Raw genomic sequence first — 16,697 nt, 5'->3', positions numbered from 1 at the left:
CTAGGCCCCCTGCATTGGGAGTGCAGAGTCTTAGCTACTGGACCACCAGGGAAGTCCCTTAAATGTCAGATTATTAAACAACAACAAAAACTCAGGCATAAAATTTGCAAGAAAGGGAAAAGAAAGGGGAGAGTGAAGGGCCGGCGGGGGTGGGGTGGGGGGGCTGTCTCAGTCCCTTTTGAAGAGGAAGAGGTTCCACGGTTGCACCCCCCAGCAACATTCCAGTTCTGAGGGGTTTAGGGAAATTTCCCAACTTTTGTCAAGCAAAAAAAAAAAAAAACAAAAAGTCCTGATACTCCACAGGCAGACACAATTGTTGCCCACTTCTGCTCCCCTCCATGCTTTTTGCTAACAGAAGCCCCTACATGGCCACCCAAAACCCAAAGACCATCTTCCAGCCTCCTCGGGAACTCAGTTTGGCTAGTTCCAGCTGAGGGGATGTAAACAGAAATGCCAAGATAACTTCTGGGAACTTTCCTTCAAGGGAAGTGCTATGCTTCTTCCCCCTTTTCTTCTGGCTCTAACGCCTGGTGCTCAAGCAGCCACCTTGGACCATGAGGAATGAGGGCTGGGCCATATCCTGGGGCTGGTGGAAGGGGAGGTTGGGAGGGGCCTGGGTCCCCCACAGCTTTGTGAAACTGCTGTATCAATCCTGGAATGCCCTCTGTGGTCTTTTTATGTCAGAAAAGAAAATCCTAGGTATTTAAGGCAGTGTTAACTTTTTTTTTTTGGCCGCGCCTTGCGGCATGTGGGATCTCAGTTCCCTGACCAAGGATGGAACCCGCACCCCCTGCAGTGGAAATGCAGAGTCTTAACCACCGGACTGCCAGGGAAGTCCCAAGCCTGTGTTAACTTAGATTTCTTGTCAACTTATCCTGATAACGATGTCCTCCTCCCTGAATATCTGGTGCCTACTTGATTTATGTTTATATAACTGGAAGGGATCACTCAGCTATTTTCAGGACAGGACACTCATCACTTTCCAGAACAAAGTCTGCTCCGAGATGACTTGATTCCTTTACCATCAGATATTGATTAAAAAAAAAAAAAAAAAAAAGGCAATACCTAAGTACTAAGTACCTAAGTACAACATTAGAAAGGAATGGAAAGTAAGTCACCTCATGCCTCTACCCTTCAGTCTTCCAGTTTCTATCCCCAGAGGTGGCCATTATTACCAATTTCTTAATATATTCTTTGCTGATGATTTTTCAATGGCAACCTCTCTTTTAAAGAGAGGGACACCCTGTTATACAATACACCTATGTAAATAAATATGTCAATATCCACATCTCTGTATAAAAAGTCTGAGTTATTTTGGTCTTACTACCCACAACCCTTCAAATGAGATCCCATTTACTTCATGGCCTAAATGAAAATGTTCAAGCCCTCAGCCACATGACTGCTAAATGTCTGTTCCCTTCCCTAGCCTTCTTTGTCCCTTGTGTGAAATACTTCCCAGGAACTGACTGAGCAGAGAGTGAGCCAGGAGTTATGTCTAGGGAGACCCTATTTCCAAGGCCGCAAAAGACAGCTCCATCTGAGTGAATTAAAAAGGGTCAGAGGACTGGGTTTTACTTGTGAATTCGCAAATCATATTTTTCAGTAAAAATAGTGATAGTCACCATAATTGCAAACATACTTAATGAGCATGTACTCTGTGCCAGGCACTGTACTAAGACCTTATATGCATAATCATGTTGAAACTCACAATGACCCTATAAGTTAGGTACCAATAAATGGCATTCCTATCTTATAAATGAGTGAGGCAAAGAGGTTAAGTCATTAGCTCAAGGCCACCAGATAAAAAGAGGAAATTTTGATTTGAATTCCGACAGTCTGAACCCAGGCTCTTAACCACAAGACGACCCTGACGACCTGATCAGATGGTAAACCCCATGCATGCAGGGACTTTCTCTGAGGGCTCAGGACACCACCTGGCACAGAACAAAAGCGTAATATCCACTTATTAACTTTATGTTGGTGGTGGGATAAGGATAGCTGCATCCTTTCCCAGTTAACTACAGGCTCGCGTCCTCTGCTCAGGGAACACCCTCCAGAATCCAGGCCCAAGGGAAGGCCAAATGGGGCATGGAGGGCCTATATAAAAGGGTTGGAACCTGGGGGCTGTGCTGGCTCAGAGGGACCATTCTCTGCCCTGTTGAGGCCTGATGTACTGAGCCTGCCCAAAGGAGCCAGGCCCTCAATTCTGCATTTTTTTTTTTTTAATTGGAGTATAGTTGCTTTACACTGTTGTGTCAGTTTCTGCTGTACAGCAAAGTGAATCAGCCATATATATATATATATATATATCTCCTCTTTTTTGTATTTCCTTCCCATTTAGGTCACCACAGAGCACCGAGTAGAGTTCCCTGTGTTATACAGTAGATTCTCATTAGTTATCTATTTTAGAGTTCCCTGTGTTATACAGTAGATTCTCATTAGTTATCTATTTTAGAGTTCCCTGTGTTATACAGTAGATTCTCATTAGTTATCTATTTTATACGTAGTTATCAATAGTGTATATAGTTATCAATAGTGTATATATGTCAATCCCAATCTCCCAATTCATCCCACACCCCTTCTCTACATCTGTTTCTGCTTTGCAAATAAGATCTTTACCATTTTTCTAGATTCCACATATATGCATTAATATACGATAATTTTCTCTTACTTCACTCTGTATGACAGTCTCTAGGTCCATCCATGTCTCTGCAAATTGCACAATTTCATTCATTTTTATGGCTGAGTAATATTCCGTTGTGTATAGGCACCCCATTTTCTTTATCCATTCATCTGTTGATGGACATTTAGGTTGTTTCCATGTCCTGGCTATTGTAAATAGTGCTGCAATGGACATTGGGGAGCATATATCATTTTGAACTATGGTTTTCTCTAGATATATGTCCACTAGTGGGGTTGCTAGGTCATACGGAATTTTGCAGCTTTAACCCTACCCTGTGCTGGACACATTTTTATCAAGTTTGCTCCACCCCCTTCTGCTGAAGAATTCTTTTTGGATGCATTAGTATCAGATTTACCTGTTTTGTCTACTGCTGTACTTTTAGTACCTATGACAAGACTCTGGACATAGCAGGCCTTTACTAGTTGAATGAATGAAAGAACAGTTAAGCTAGACACCTGATCCTGGCCAGGTGGCATCTCCAGGGCACGGGTGTGGGGGTCACTTTGCTGCGTCCCACTGGGTTTGAATTAGCTACACTGGGGTGGGGGAAGCACTGGGTGCTCACTGCTTACCTCTAGAGGTGGGCTTGTGGCGGGAATATTATCTTGGGAGTTACAGCTCACATGTATCCCAATCACCCTGTTTCACAACCCACAGGGATGAACTGCTACACTTTTTTGTATAACAAGTTTTCTTCTTTTGAGTTTTGGTAGAAAAAGAGAGTTCTGCCAAGAGACAACAAAAATTCAAGAAAAATCATCATTCCACATAGTGTCAGATTCAATCAGACATGAATCAATGTGAATACAAATGGATAAACCCTGAAATAGAAACACAGCACTGTAATTTATTTAACTCTGACACAGACTCTGAAAGACTCCAGAATGTCTCTTCCGCCCCCAAAGTCCTGAACAAAGTGGGGAGAATTGGGGGGGTAGGGGGTGGGGACCGTAACTGAGTCAGTCGCTCTTTTGAGCCCCTGGTACGAAGGATGGAAAAAGGGTCAAGAACTGGACAGATCACCAGTCAGAAACATGTGTCTGCTAACGGATGAGACGGAATTTAAATGTGTTTTTCTTATTTCTTCCCAACAGGCCACAATAAAATCCTAACCTTCTATTGAGCTCACTCTTGAGAATACACTGCTATCTGGTGTTTGAGTTCGGTGCTTGCACAAAGCCCGAGGCCAGGGCAGGGCGGATGATCACATTAGGGAGAATTTTAACTCCCACCCCTGGGACGCACAGTGGGGAACCTGGAGTAGGGTTTACTGGCCAGCGTTGCCTATGGGCCCAGCAGGGCTGGCAGCACCAGGAGGAGGGTATCTCACTCCTCACTGGGGGTGTGCCCCTTCCCGGAACCGCGTGCTGCTCTGAACCCGACCCCGGGCCTGCAGCCACTGCAATTACAGGTCTCACGCAGGGAGCCGTGGAGTGCTCGCCGAGGCAGGAGGAGGCTCCTGGCGGTGCTGCCTTTATTTTTTTATTTAAAAACATTTTTTTGGCCACCCACAACGGGTGGCATGCAGGATCTTTTTTCCCCGACCAGGGATGGAACCCGTGCCCCCTGCAATGGAAAGCACAGAGTCCTAACCACTGGACTGCCAGGGAAGTCCCAGTGCCGCCTTTATTCCTCACAGTAGCACATGGATGCCACGGTCCCTCCCCCCCACTTCACGTATGTGTCACACAGAGCAAGGTGGGCGCTGGTGTTCCCTCCCGCCACCCAATTCCACCCTCCCTGGCCCTTGCGTGGATTCCAGCAGTCCTGGATCTGATCAGCTGTGGCTTACTTCCCAGGAAGCCAGCCGTGTGGCTCTGTGGCTCTTGGCAGGTTGGGTGAGAGAAGCAGAATCCGTGGTAAGGCTTCATGGGGCAACCCTGAGTAAGCGTGTTAATGCGCTCAACACTTTGTCTTCAACCAGGCCACCTTAGTTCAGAGATGTGGGGGGGCCTGAATGTGAAAAATGGCCTTTTTTCACATCACTGGCACCCTAAGAGAAATCTGTAGGTTAACCTCATGGGCATGGGGATCAAACTAATTTTAACAGAATTTAAGCCTGAGCATTGACGAAAAGTTACTCAGGTCAGGAATTCCTAACTCAAAATCACGTCAGTATGGGAGGGAAAGCACTCATCCCAAACAAAGACCCAAGAACCAAGGGTTATGCTAAATGCCTTAGTGGCACTAACTCAGAACCTGGGGAGTCAACTAGGGAATGACCAAAGAAGGTAAGTACATTATACTGCTTGAATTCTTTGACTCTCCCCTACTTTTTCTTTTATCACATCCATCTCTTTAATCATCCAAACCATCTTCTTGCTCAACAGATGCCCATCTCTTTGGTTTGTGTTGTTTCTTCCAGGGGCTTGATACACTGAGATGAACAGGCTGTCATTTCAGAAGTAGACTTTCCTTCTCAAGTGCACGGAGCCAGAAAGCAGGGTCAAAGCCCCAGTTTTCACTATCGTCTCACTTCCAACCAAGCAGCCTTGGTTTTCCAAGGCCTCATGGGAGGGAAGGAAGAGCCAGAGCGATAAACTTAGCTCTGGGCAGGGAAGGAAGGAGGACAGGATCCATGGAGCGTTCTCCAGAGGGAGTAGATCTGCAGCTGCCGCGGTTCCTTCTCCGTGGCCCTGGGCCAATCCCCAGGAGCAAATTCAGCACAAAGAACCACCGTCTCCAGAAGCAAACCCCTGTGCTCTCTGGATGACAAGCTACACACATTTCTTTCCTATGTCGCACAGAACCCCCTCATAAGCCTTGAAAAGCCCACCAGTGACGGTGCAGTCACTGGCAGAAGCCCAAGCAGGCAGTTAAACAGAGGTTTTCCCGGGATGCCCGGTTGGTTCTCTCCTCATAGCCCGACGTGTGCTTTCTATTGTCACAGATCTCCTCTTTGAGGAGCCTGCTGTGCCACCTGGGGCGCGTCCCCAACCCTAGCTGGCACCCACCCCTGTGCAGGCCTTCGCCCTTCCTGTCTGGGTGACTGCTTCAGCCCCGAGAGCTGGTGTCTGCTTGCACCCTCCGGGAGAACCCTCTCCTGCCACTCCCCTGGGACACTTTCTAGGCCCCCGGCTCTGCAACTGCCCCGCGTGCTCTTCGGCCGCAGGTGGCAAGGCACACATGCAGATTCCGCAGGAGGGTGTGGATGCCGCCCAGGCGGTGTGTGGGCCTGGACCAGCCTCACTCCTCCTCCCTGTGTACACGACAGTCCCCACCTCAGCAGGCCCCGCACTCCAGCGAGGCGTCTCCAGGCCACGAAGGATGGGTGTGCCTCTTGTCATGAGGTTCAGCCCCGACTATGGGGGTCGGAAGTAGACAAAAAGAGGGTAGCTGGGAGGTCTGCAAAAGATGTTTCAGAGCAGCGCGGCCTCACGACAGTTTCAGCTCAGTTACAAATCCTACACGGTCCCATTTGCTTAACCAGTTTTTCCAGTGACGCTTCAAAGCTGGCTTTCTTGATTTCTATAGCTTCTTGGTTTCAAAAGGAAAACCAAAATAACAATAAAAACTCCAAATTCTTCAAAGTGGACAAATAAATAATAGTAACAATATTTACATTAGTATGTCACACTTGGAGATGGCAGCATGACTGGGGAACGGAAGAACTGAGAATGTGCCCTGGCCCTGGGGCTTAGACCTGGCTCCCGATCAGGGTGGGACACCTCTCTGAGTGGATGGAGGGACAGGTGAGGTGGGAACGAGCAAAGATGCTGGGCTGGGGGCTCCTCGCAAGTCCAGGGAGGTGGAGTGGGCAGGAGGTGCTGAGCTGTCCCTAGATTAATTAGGTTTCAAACAAACAGACAAATCCCGGTTCTCCCCAGCAAGCACTGTGCTGTGGTCTGGGTCACTGGGTGAGTGGCTCCTAGGATGCCGGGGGCCTTCTCTGACTGCCAGCATGGTGGGGACGGCAGGGCCTCGGTCCTGGGGAGCACAAAGCTCACGAGTCAGCTGCTGGCCTCCAGCCCCTTTCCAGACGACAAGGAGCCGAGGTCAGGAACGGTCCCCTCTTCCCTGGACTATGTGACAAGGGGGATGTGGAATTCGCTTGTGTCGAAGATCAGGGGCCTCCTGGGAGGGCTTGGGTCCCTGTCAGCCTTGTGGAGCAGCTTGAAGAGCCCGGTTCCAATGTTCATGGGGATCCCCATGATGATGCATTCAGACACCCCTGAAACCAACCAGAAAGGAGGTTAGAGAGCTTCTCGACACACGGGTAGGTTTTCAGGACAGAGAGACTACTGACTTGGGAGTAGTTAACTGGGCTCGGAGTCCCAGCCCCACTACACATCGACGGACTGAATCCGGGCTGCTCGCTTCACGCCTCATCTATAGATGCTGAAGGCGTGGCATGGCGCTCCTGGACGGGTTGGGGGAATTCCAGCGAAGGGCAGTGCCCGCCCACAGCCCCGCTGCTGGCTCAGAGGTCTCTCCATCTGAGCCAAAGGCACCGTGTGGGCCTCACCTTCGTGAGCACTACGCTCAGACAGCAGGGATATACTGAATGACACTCAGGAAACCCCAAGTTTGCCACCCAGCGCTTCCTTAACTTAGGGCGCCCAGGAGACAAGCAAATGGGATCATAGTAAGCAGATGCCAATCCCCCTGGAGACAGCAGCAGAGACTTGTTCCCTGGGCCCAGGGGTCAGCGCGGCTTAACAGAACCCCAACCTCGGAGTCCACAGCCTGAATCAGAAACACTCAGAAGGCAGGGCCCTCGTAGAGTGACAGGAGTAAGGTAACAGTGCAGATTCTCCAAGCTCCTTTTCAGATTTTTAATATCTAAATGTTGGGCTCTGCGTCAGGCTTCTGGTTTTACAACAAGCAAGTGCGTACCTGCTATGTTCTGGGCTTTGTGCTGTCAGGGCACCAGAGAGGCAAACAACCAAACTAAAAACCAGCACGTAGTAAGGGCTGACACCGAGTTACAACGTTTAAAGGACCAGGAGATTTCAAAGTTGGGGTAGGGTGACCACACTAGGTGCCCAGAGGGGTCAGTGGTGGAGAAGGGGCGCTGGGCGGGGCCACAGCAGGGCAGCAGCAAAGACCAGGCCCAGCGTCCTGGTGGTAGAGCTGGGGAGCTGGGTCTTAGCCCTGCTGTCAGGCAGACTCGCTCTTACTTTTGCCTTGGCCTTGCCCTTCTCCTGCCCCAATCTCTGCTCCCTTTTCTTTCCTTTTACCTTTCATTATCTTAAAGAATCATGTAATTTCTCTTTCCCTCTATTTGCAACCTGTGACCCTTGGGAAAGAAAGAGTTTATCTCAGGAGCAAAAAATAGGCATATACCGACTGGGGCCCCACCTGACCGTCGTCTTGGGTGGCCAATCCACACAAGGAGGTGAGAGGGGAAATGGCCACTAGGAAGCAGAGCTCTGGCGGCGGGGATGAAGGCCAGGCCTGGCGTCGCTGTTGGAGCCCCAGGCCCTCACAAACTCCCACCTCAGGCCACAGGGTCTTGCTGCGGCATGAGAAAGTCTAGAGCAAAGTGGGCACTCCGGGTGGGTGGGGATCTGCTGTGACAGCCGCCCCTCGTGCTCCCTCTCCCCCAGGCCCGTCAGAGAGGCGCTGTGTGGTGGGAGAGGAAGCTAGGGCAGGGCAAGACGCTAACAACAAGCGAGTCAGTTCCCTCGGTCTTCTCACCGAGAAAGGGTTCGATACCTGCGCCTCACTGATGTGCCGAGACGCCATACAAGGTGCCTGGCGCAGGCATGCTGGCTGCCTTGCTCAGGAAGTCAGGACAGCGGGTGCCTGGCGCAGGGTCAGAGTGGCCGACTGTAATTCTGCGGACTAGAAAATTCCTACATGCCCAGCGGCGATCTTTTCTCTGTACTGACAGAGAAGCCTTCTACAAATGTGAGGGATGCAGGCTGACACAGTCAGGCTTTGGAGATAAAAGATAGGTCAGTTCCAGTTCCATGATCTGTGACTTTATTCTTAAGTAAAAGCTCTGCCTGCTCAGTTTCTCCACCTCCTGAGAAGCCCCGCCCACAGTCTAAGCTGCATCAACAAAGGCCTCTGGGGAGGCTGCTACGAACACCAAACCTACCGCACACGGAGTCCTTCTGCCCGAAGTAGGCGGCGTCAAAGAGGTGGTCGGCTGTCTTCTCGAAGGAGGCCAGCATCAGCACGCTCTCCTTCATCTTGGCCAGGCCAAACCTAGTAATGCCCAGGACTTCACCCTGCGCCACGGGAGAGAGAGCCAGAGTGGTACTCATGCCACGTACAAAACGCATGCCCCGCCTTCCCTCAACAGAAGCAGCAAAAATCAGCAGAGCCGCAAGTCACAACCTCAGGTTTAAACAGGATCCTAACAGCTATCTGTCCCACCTGTGTCCCTCTGAGGCCATCAGCCACTGACAACACAGATCCTTACACTCACAGCCAGGTGCCAATGGAACAAAGAATCAAGAACTGAGAAGTAAAGAGTGGATATATGTATATGTATAACTGACTCACTTTGCTGTACAACAGAAACTAACAAAACATTGTAAATCAACTATACTCCAATAAAAATTAATTAAAAAAAGAACTGAAAAGTAGGGAATTCCCTGGCGGTCCAGTGGTTAGGACTCTGCGCTTTCACTGCTGAGGGTCTGGGTTCAATCCCTGGTTGGAGAACTAACATCCTGCAAGCTGCACAGCACAGTCAAAAAAAAAAAATCCCTGAAAAGTAGAATTAAGAATCTAACTTTTAAAAAGGCAGTACTTCTTTTTTTTAAAAATTAATTTATTTAATTGCACAGGATCTTAGTTGTGGCATGTGAACTCTTAGTTGCAGCGTGCATGTGGGATCTCTAGTTCCCTGACCAGGGATCGAACCCGGGCCCCCTGCATTGGGAGTGCGGAGTCCTATCCACTGCGCCACCAGGGAAGTCCCCAAAAAGGCAGTACTTCTGAAGATGTTTCTTATGGTTCAAAGACCTCAAAACTCAAATAATTTAAAAGCCTCAAAGTAGAAAAAGAGTTATGTGAATTTAGGTGCTTTCATTTAAAGGTATGTTGTGCCATCATTAAAAAAGTGTATTTATAAAACTATGTAACAACATGGAAAACATTTATAATGTTAGAAAAAAGCCAGAATAAAAATGACATGCTTGGGACCTCCCTGGTGGTGCAGTGGTTAAGAATCCGCTTGCCAATGCAGGGGACGCGGGTTCAAGCCCTGGTCCGGGAAGATCCCACATGCCGCGGAGCAACTAAGCCCGTGCGCCACAACGACTGAGCCTGCGCTCTAGAGCCCGTGAGCCACAACTACTGAGCCCACGTGCCACAACTACTGAAGGCCGCATGCCTAGAGCCCGTGCTCCCCAACGAGAGAAGCCACCGCAATGAGAAGCGCACACACCACGACGAAGAGAAGCCCGCACTCGCCACAACTAGAGAAAGCCGCGCGCAGCAACGAAGACCCAGCATGGCCAAAAATACCAACCTCAGTCCCCCTCAGATTATGTTAACTTGTTCTTTAACCTGGAAATGGCTACAGAAGAAGCGTGATGAATGGGTTTAACAGGGAATAAACCTCAGTTTGCCATGGAATCCTTGGGCTTTTGGCAATGGCTAGTTTTCTTTTAGGATAAAATTTCTAAAAAGGACAAAAACCATGCTCTGCCTCCTGCCATGAGGTTGTAATTTTCACGCTGGAATTTTACCAATACACCCAAACCTGACCACTGTACTTCGGTCTTGGGTAACGGTGGTCATCACAGTTGGGCACGCTATGTGTCCTACAAGCTTCGTGCTCCCGAGACTGGGTTTGCGACGCCTGGCTGCCAGGCCCCCACGAACCTTGTAGGTCATGAGGTCGGAGAGCAGCATCACGTGCCGCCGGTCGATGCTCATGCCGTGGTTGACCATCGTGTACTGGATTTCGTTGATGATAGTCGTCCGGGCAGCTTCGATGCCCAGGGTTTTCTCCACCTGCGGAGGGCTAGGGTGAGCAGGGGCAGCCTCGTCCTCCTCTACCCTGCAGCTCCCGGCACCCCGTGCGCTTCCCCAGAGATGGGAGTGCAGACCGAGAGCAAACGGCAGGGTCGGAGGAGCGTGCCAGGAGGGAGACGGGACGACGGCAAGGTGCCCCTGGCCGGAAGCAGTACCTCATATGTGTTGTTAGAGGTAGTTCGGGTGCCCTTCACACCATGGGTGGCCATGACTGCCCGCAGGTTATCACCCTCCACCAGGAGCTTGTACTTCTCCTTTCCGCTCTGCTCGTCGATGTGGATGACAGCTCGGGACACCTCCGGGATGCCCTGCACCACCACCTGGACTCACAGACAGATAAGTCTCCAGACCCTGCAGAGCCTGCGGCCCCCACCCACCCGGGAGCCTGGGAAACCACAGCGGCTGTGAGAACTGGGAACGTCAGGGCCTGGGTCTGTGACCTTGATCACCCCATTTTCAGTGGTGATTGTCAGCAACATGCCAAACTTGGGAGTGCCTGTGTGCTGTTCTAGTGGTTGGGGGGAAGCAGAAGCTCAGGGGACCATGCCCCCTTCCACCACCAGTTTTATGAAAGAACAAAGAGAAACTGAACAGGCAGAGTTGGTGAGGCAGGGTTAAGAAGGAAACCGGAACCTGCCTGACTCCTTAGGGGTGCAGCAAAGAAAAGAAGAAACAGGGCGCCACCCTCGGTCTCAGCAGTGACAACGCCCTTGTGGCTTCCTGACACCTGGCTCTTCAGGTCAGAGGTGAGCGCGGTCCCTCCCTTTACGCCTCTCCAGGTATTAGGCTAGACGCGGTCCTGGAGAGGTGACCTGTGTCTCACCTTGGGGAGATCCTCTTTCAGAAACTGCAGCACGTAGTACATGGAGCTCTTGCTGTTCTCTCGGGGGGTGACACACACCACAGCCTCACCATGCACGGCCACGTCGCCAGGCTTCACGCGGAGCTTGGACATGCAGATGGAATACCTCACCGTCTCAGCGTTCACCTGTGAGGGACCGCACGCCCAGGACATTACTAGCAGGGTGTGGAGGCTGCGGTTCCAGTGTTTCTTGGTCTTTTTGCATCGTTGCCCCTCTAAGAAGCCTCTTCTGTCATTTTCCCCCCAATCTCTCTCCACATCACAATATTTTAATACCAGAGATATACTGTGCATTTATGTACCGTAATGTATACCTCTGTCTTATTCATTAAAGAGTAGATCCCCACCCCCCAACCCTTTTTTGCCATTGCTACCTGTACATAAACACCAATGATAATTAAGCCAGGTCAATCCACGCATCCAAAAACATCTCCTGAGCCAGCCAGGTACTGTGCTGGGGGCCCACAGGTGAGTAAGACACAGCTGGCACTACGGTCCTTCCAGATGCTGTAATGCTGTTATCACAGCAAATAGGTATTATGGCCTGCACAAAACCTCCACTAATTTCCTGTGTGTCCCTGGGTGGCAATGTCTGTGCCGGGGTCAGGTGTAGAGAGAAAATGTGAAGGTACAACAGACTCACAGAACAGACACTGAGTGAAAGCCTCTGCAGGGTTTCCTGTGCCTTGTGTAGCTCTTGCCCTAGTTTATCAGCACCTATCTTGGGGCTAAAAGAGGATGACCTCCTCCACGCATTTAATTACGTGACTCACTTCCAGCCTCAGAAGTCTGATCCGTTCCAGGGAGAGCTTGACGAGAATAAAGCAATCGTCAGGAAGAAACACTTCTTCAATATACTCTGAAATCTGTGGTGTCAAAAGATCAGAATGTTCATCAGTCACTTTCCCTTCCCTCAGAGCATACAAGGCTCACTCTGTTTTTTTAAGGATACAGAGCAGTGTGGACACACTGACTAGCAAATGCACTACAAGTGGTTCTTACGCTTACTGGCAATGCTGCTGGTTTGGTTTTCTTATTATTAAGAGGGATTTCTTCTTACCTCTCCCAAGAGGGTCTTCTCAATTCTCCCTTTCACGAGGCGAGCGTAATCTGCATCGTCGTCCTTGTCCAGCTGTGCTGTGATGATTGGAGTGCTGTGGGAAGGAAGGGCAAATGATGACAGCACAAGGAATGAGGCTGTTTGAAGATCGCCGCTTTGTTAAGCCCGGGTACCACTTGCAGTCGTCATGTTAACAGCAACTGCAATTTACTGAGCGCTTACTGGAGTCAGGCATGCCACTGAGGGCTTCACATACACGTGCTCATGAGGCAGCCCACTCGATCAGTCACTGAGTGACTTTCACAACATTCTTCCTGGCCAAGAGAACCTACCTTTTCCTCTTTGGTCCTAATGAGTAGCTATTTCAGTTCTGTTCCCTGAGTAAACTGACCCTTCGTGTACTGCAGCTTCCTCCACTTCCACTGCCACCCCTACAGTCTCCTCTTCAGGACACCTCCAGTTCCTCCAGCCACCAGCTAGGAGCTTCCATCCTCGCTGTCCTGGACGGCATCCCCCGAACGCACATTCCTGGGAGATCTGACCAACCTAGAGGAGGTAGGCAGAACTCCTGCCACCCTGGACGTCTACAGGTGCTGTTGTAGAACCAAGTACAGCTTTCTTTCATTTAATGTTATACTGTCATTTCGTTAGACTCGGATCAGAGGTGAAACGTGATTTTGTCACTGAATGCGCCATAAGGTATTTCTATCTTTCCTAGTCTCACATCACCCACAAATCCTATCATGAAATCACCGGGGCGGGGGTGTGGGCGGACAGGGAGTGTGTCACAGCATATGACCATAGCTCAAGTGGTAGACACGTCAGTCAGGCCTAGTGAGGCTGGGAATAATGACACCAAAAGGATGAAATCTACACTGACACATGGTTCCAATTTTTCCAGGCATTTTTTTTTAGGTTTCTCTCTTTCATGTGACTTGTGGCCATAAAGAACCATTGCATCAATTTTGACTCTATCCAGTTTGGACTTATTTTTTTCCAGTCTGGGTTTTTTAAAAGGCAAGATATGATTAACACAAGCATGCGTCACTCCGGAGTTTGACAAACTGCCCGCTAGCATCTCTCTCTCTCTCTCTCTCTCTCTCTCTCTCTCTCTCTCTCACACACACACACACACACACACACACACCCCCCCAAGAGAAACACTGTTTCTCAAGGATCATGACAGGTGAGTGTGAGAACAAGAGGGACACGGATGTGGGTACCTGATGGCTTTGGAAGCATTGATGATCTCTTTGATGCGGGGCACACCCAGGGTGATGTTCATGGAGGCCACGCCCGCGAAGTGGAAAGTCTTCAGGGTCATCTGGGTGCCCGGCTCACCAATGCTCTGGGCACAGAGTGCGCCCACTGCAGAACCTGGCTCCATCTGTGCCCTGAAAGGACAAGGTAGGGATGAAAAGTCCAGTAAAACTGCTAAGGAGACGGGGATGAAATGTACAGCATGGGAAATACAGACAATAATGATATGATATCTTTGTATGGTGGCAGATGGTAAACTAGGCTTATCGTGGTGATTCTTTTGCAATATATAGAAATATCGAATTGCTATGTTGTGCACCTGGAACTTGCACAGTGTTGTAGATCAACTATACTTCAATTAAAAAGACAAAACCAGGGAATTCCCTGGCAGTCCAGTGGTTAGGACTCCAAACTTTCACTGCCAGGGCCCGGGTGGGCCCAGGTTCAATCCCTGGTTGGGGAACTGGAAGTAAGATCCTGCAAGCCTCATGATGCAAGGGGGGGGAAAAAAAGGGGCCAAAAAAGACAAAACCAAAAACTGCTGGGGAGGCTTCTGATCATCTCCTTTCAACAGAAAAAATACAGATGCCATCAGGGCCAGGAAGGAATTGGCAAGGACCCAGGCTAGGCTTGTGATTGGGGAAGCACCCGGCACAAATCAGTTACAGGTGCAGATGCAGGGACGTGATGCTCAGAGGGGTCCGATGACGACAGTGAATACCGCGTGGCTACCGGTGGTCAGCGTGGGATGACTGGAGAGGACCTAAGAGCTCTGCTAGGGCTTCCCTGGTGGCGCAGTGGTTGAGAATCTGCCTGCCAATGCAGGGGACACGGGTTCGAGCCCTGGTCTGGGAAGATCCCACATGCCACGGAGCAACTGGGCCCGTGAGCCACAACTACTGAGCCTGCGCGTCTGGAGCCTGTGCTCCGCAACAAGAGAGGCCGCGATGGTGAGAGGCCCGCGCACAGCGATGGAGAGTGGTCCCCACTTGCCGTAACTAGAGAAAGCCCTCGCACAGAAACGAAGACTCAACACAGTCATAAATAAATAAAATAAAAGAACGTGAATTTCTTTAAAAAAAAAAAAAAAAAAGAGCTCTGCTAACAAATGGTACTGAAGGTGGACAGAGCAGTTGGCAATTGCCAAATATATCGGTAGTTTCTCTGCGGGGAGAGGGCAGTAGGAAATTTCTTTGTAATTATTTCCACATCTTGGAGCACCCAGCCTGTCTAGCCACTGGAGTCCCTAGGGAAGAGGTGACAGAACCTGCTCAATGCTGGCAGTCAGTAAGCGGTGTGGGCGCAGGATTTTGTTTCCTGGGGAAACAGGAAGCATACAAGAGACCCACGTGACTGCCGGGCAGTCTAAGACAGTTAGAATCCTTACCTCATGTACTTGTCCCTACACGTCTCCAGAAACTTTTCTATTTGGGTGGGGGTGATCCGGTCCAACTGGTACAGCACCCGGGGCTGGAAGGAAAAAAGCCAAGTATGAGTCAGGGCTGGCAGCAATGGAAAATACCTCCATGTCCTGACACATCTGGGAGGGCCGTTACCTCTGTTGTGCCGTTATCGTTGATGCCATATTTATCTCGGGTTTTCTTGATCTTCTCAGAAACCTCCTTAATAAATTTTTTTATCTCCTGAAAGATTACACAACAAACATCAGATACATATTTCTCAGCAATCTGGATGACATGATTCGTTTTGTAAACTTCAGTAACGTGACGAGTCCATCCTATTTTAGTGGCAGCTAAATATGACACTGTAAAGGGTACGAAATGGATACAGGTTCTATTACAAAATGTTTTTCCAAGGAACACGACACACCATCCACACCCCGGACACATCGTTCATTGGTTTAGTGTTTCTAAGGCCTTTTTACTCTGATGATGCTTCATATGTATAGAGTGACGGCAGGACAGCCCTTCCCACTTGCCACCTTCTCTTCTCTCCCCTGGCACACCCTGCTGCCCACATTCACGCAGCCCAGAGTAAGTACAATTGAACCACTTGTACTTTTAGTCTCTAGACTGATAACTTTTTGAGGTTTCTTCTGCAGTTGTGCTGGTCAATTTAAATACTACGAAGTATGGTTTTGTAGACACTATGTACATTTCAAACACTTGCCTTCATTTCAAAGGAAACACTCCCAAGTCCCAGCTTTGTCTCTGACCCTCAGCTCTGCGCTGGTCCCCCATCATGCTCCCTTCCCCCACACAGTCAGAACTTTGTAAGGTCTGCAGGAAACCACTCTCCAAGCTGGAAATGAAACATCGGCATATCTGCTGTTCCCACTGTACTTAGGAACAGCACTCTACGCCCCGGGACGATGACAAAATGGAGCAAGAAAAAGGGGAAAAGCACAACATGTGGAGGATCCATAGGGCACGGCTAGAGACGACAGGCCTAAGTTTTCTGGAAACTGCTCTGAGGGGAAAACCCATCTGCTTTACAATTTATAGTGTGTCTGTGAAATAAACCCAGCCTCAAGGTCACTCCTAGAACCAGGATCAGCTAGCATCTCCTCTCGGGGAGTTCTCACGGAGGGTATGGTACGCTTTCACGAAGCACACCCATCCACGTCCTGCTGCCAGGGGGCCAGCAGCGTGGGACTGACTCTTAGAGCACTTCTCAGGTGAGCTGAGGGCACACCCGGTGCAGCAGCAGTGTCCTTCACAGGCTGCTCATCGGCCGCTCTGGTTTGATCCAGGGGCGTTGTTGAGAGTATGGGAAAGGGTGGAGAGACTGCACTTCCCCTCAGCAGCCCTCAGGGGAATATAATTCCCCTCAGTGGTTTCGGACAAATTGTGCGGGCACTCTGGCCAACTACAGGCATCCAGCTGCTCCGCGCGGCAGGCTGAGGGCGGATCCACACACCCGGACGGACCAGT

The 16,697-nt window shown here is 50.0% G+C and overlaps 1 protein-coding gene across 2 annotated transcripts in view; it reads right to left on the bottom strand.

The window, feature by feature from the left end:
• Window positions 1–3,510: 3,510 nt before the first annotated feature.
• Window positions 3,511–16,697, bottom strand: part of POLR3A (RNA polymerase III subunit A) — a 53,620-nt gene continuing 40,433 nt past the window's right edge. For both annotated transcript variants that reach the window (XM_007166537.2, XM_007166539.3), the window contains 10 exons: window positions 15,360–15,446; window positions 15,191–15,273; window positions 13,767–13,937; window positions 12,544–12,637; window positions 12,257–12,349; window positions 11,445–11,609; window positions 10,777–10,941; window positions 10,469–10,600; window positions 8,730–8,862; window positions 3,511–6,854 (listed from right to left, as the gene is read on the bottom strand). In XM_007166537.2, coding sequence (XP_007166599.2) covers window positions 6,706–6,854; window positions 8,730–8,862; window positions 10,469–10,600; window positions 10,777–10,941; window positions 11,445–11,609; window positions 12,257–12,349; window positions 12,544–12,637; window positions 13,767–13,937; window positions 15,191–15,273; window positions 15,360–15,446 — 1,272 coding nt within the window. In that variant the 3' untranslated portion in view covers window positions 3,511–6,705. The remainder of the gene's footprint in view (window positions 6,855–8,729; window positions 8,863–10,468; window positions 10,601–10,776; window positions 10,942–11,444; window positions 11,610–12,256; window positions 12,350–12,543; window positions 12,638–13,766; window positions 13,938–15,190; window positions 15,274–15,359; window positions 15,447–16,697) is intronic.

Source organism: Balaenoptera acutorostrata, chromosome 16, assembly GCF_949987535.1.
Source record: "Balaenoptera acutorostrata chromosome 16, mBalAcu1.1, whole genome shotgun sequence".
In the NCBI taxonomy this organism is placed as follows: Eukaryota; Metazoa; Chordata; class Mammalia; order Artiodactyla; family Balaenopteridae; genus Balaenoptera; species Balaenoptera acutorostrata.
Note: the sequence above shows the minus strand (reverse complement) of the source record. Positions and strands in the feature narration are given on the sequence as shown.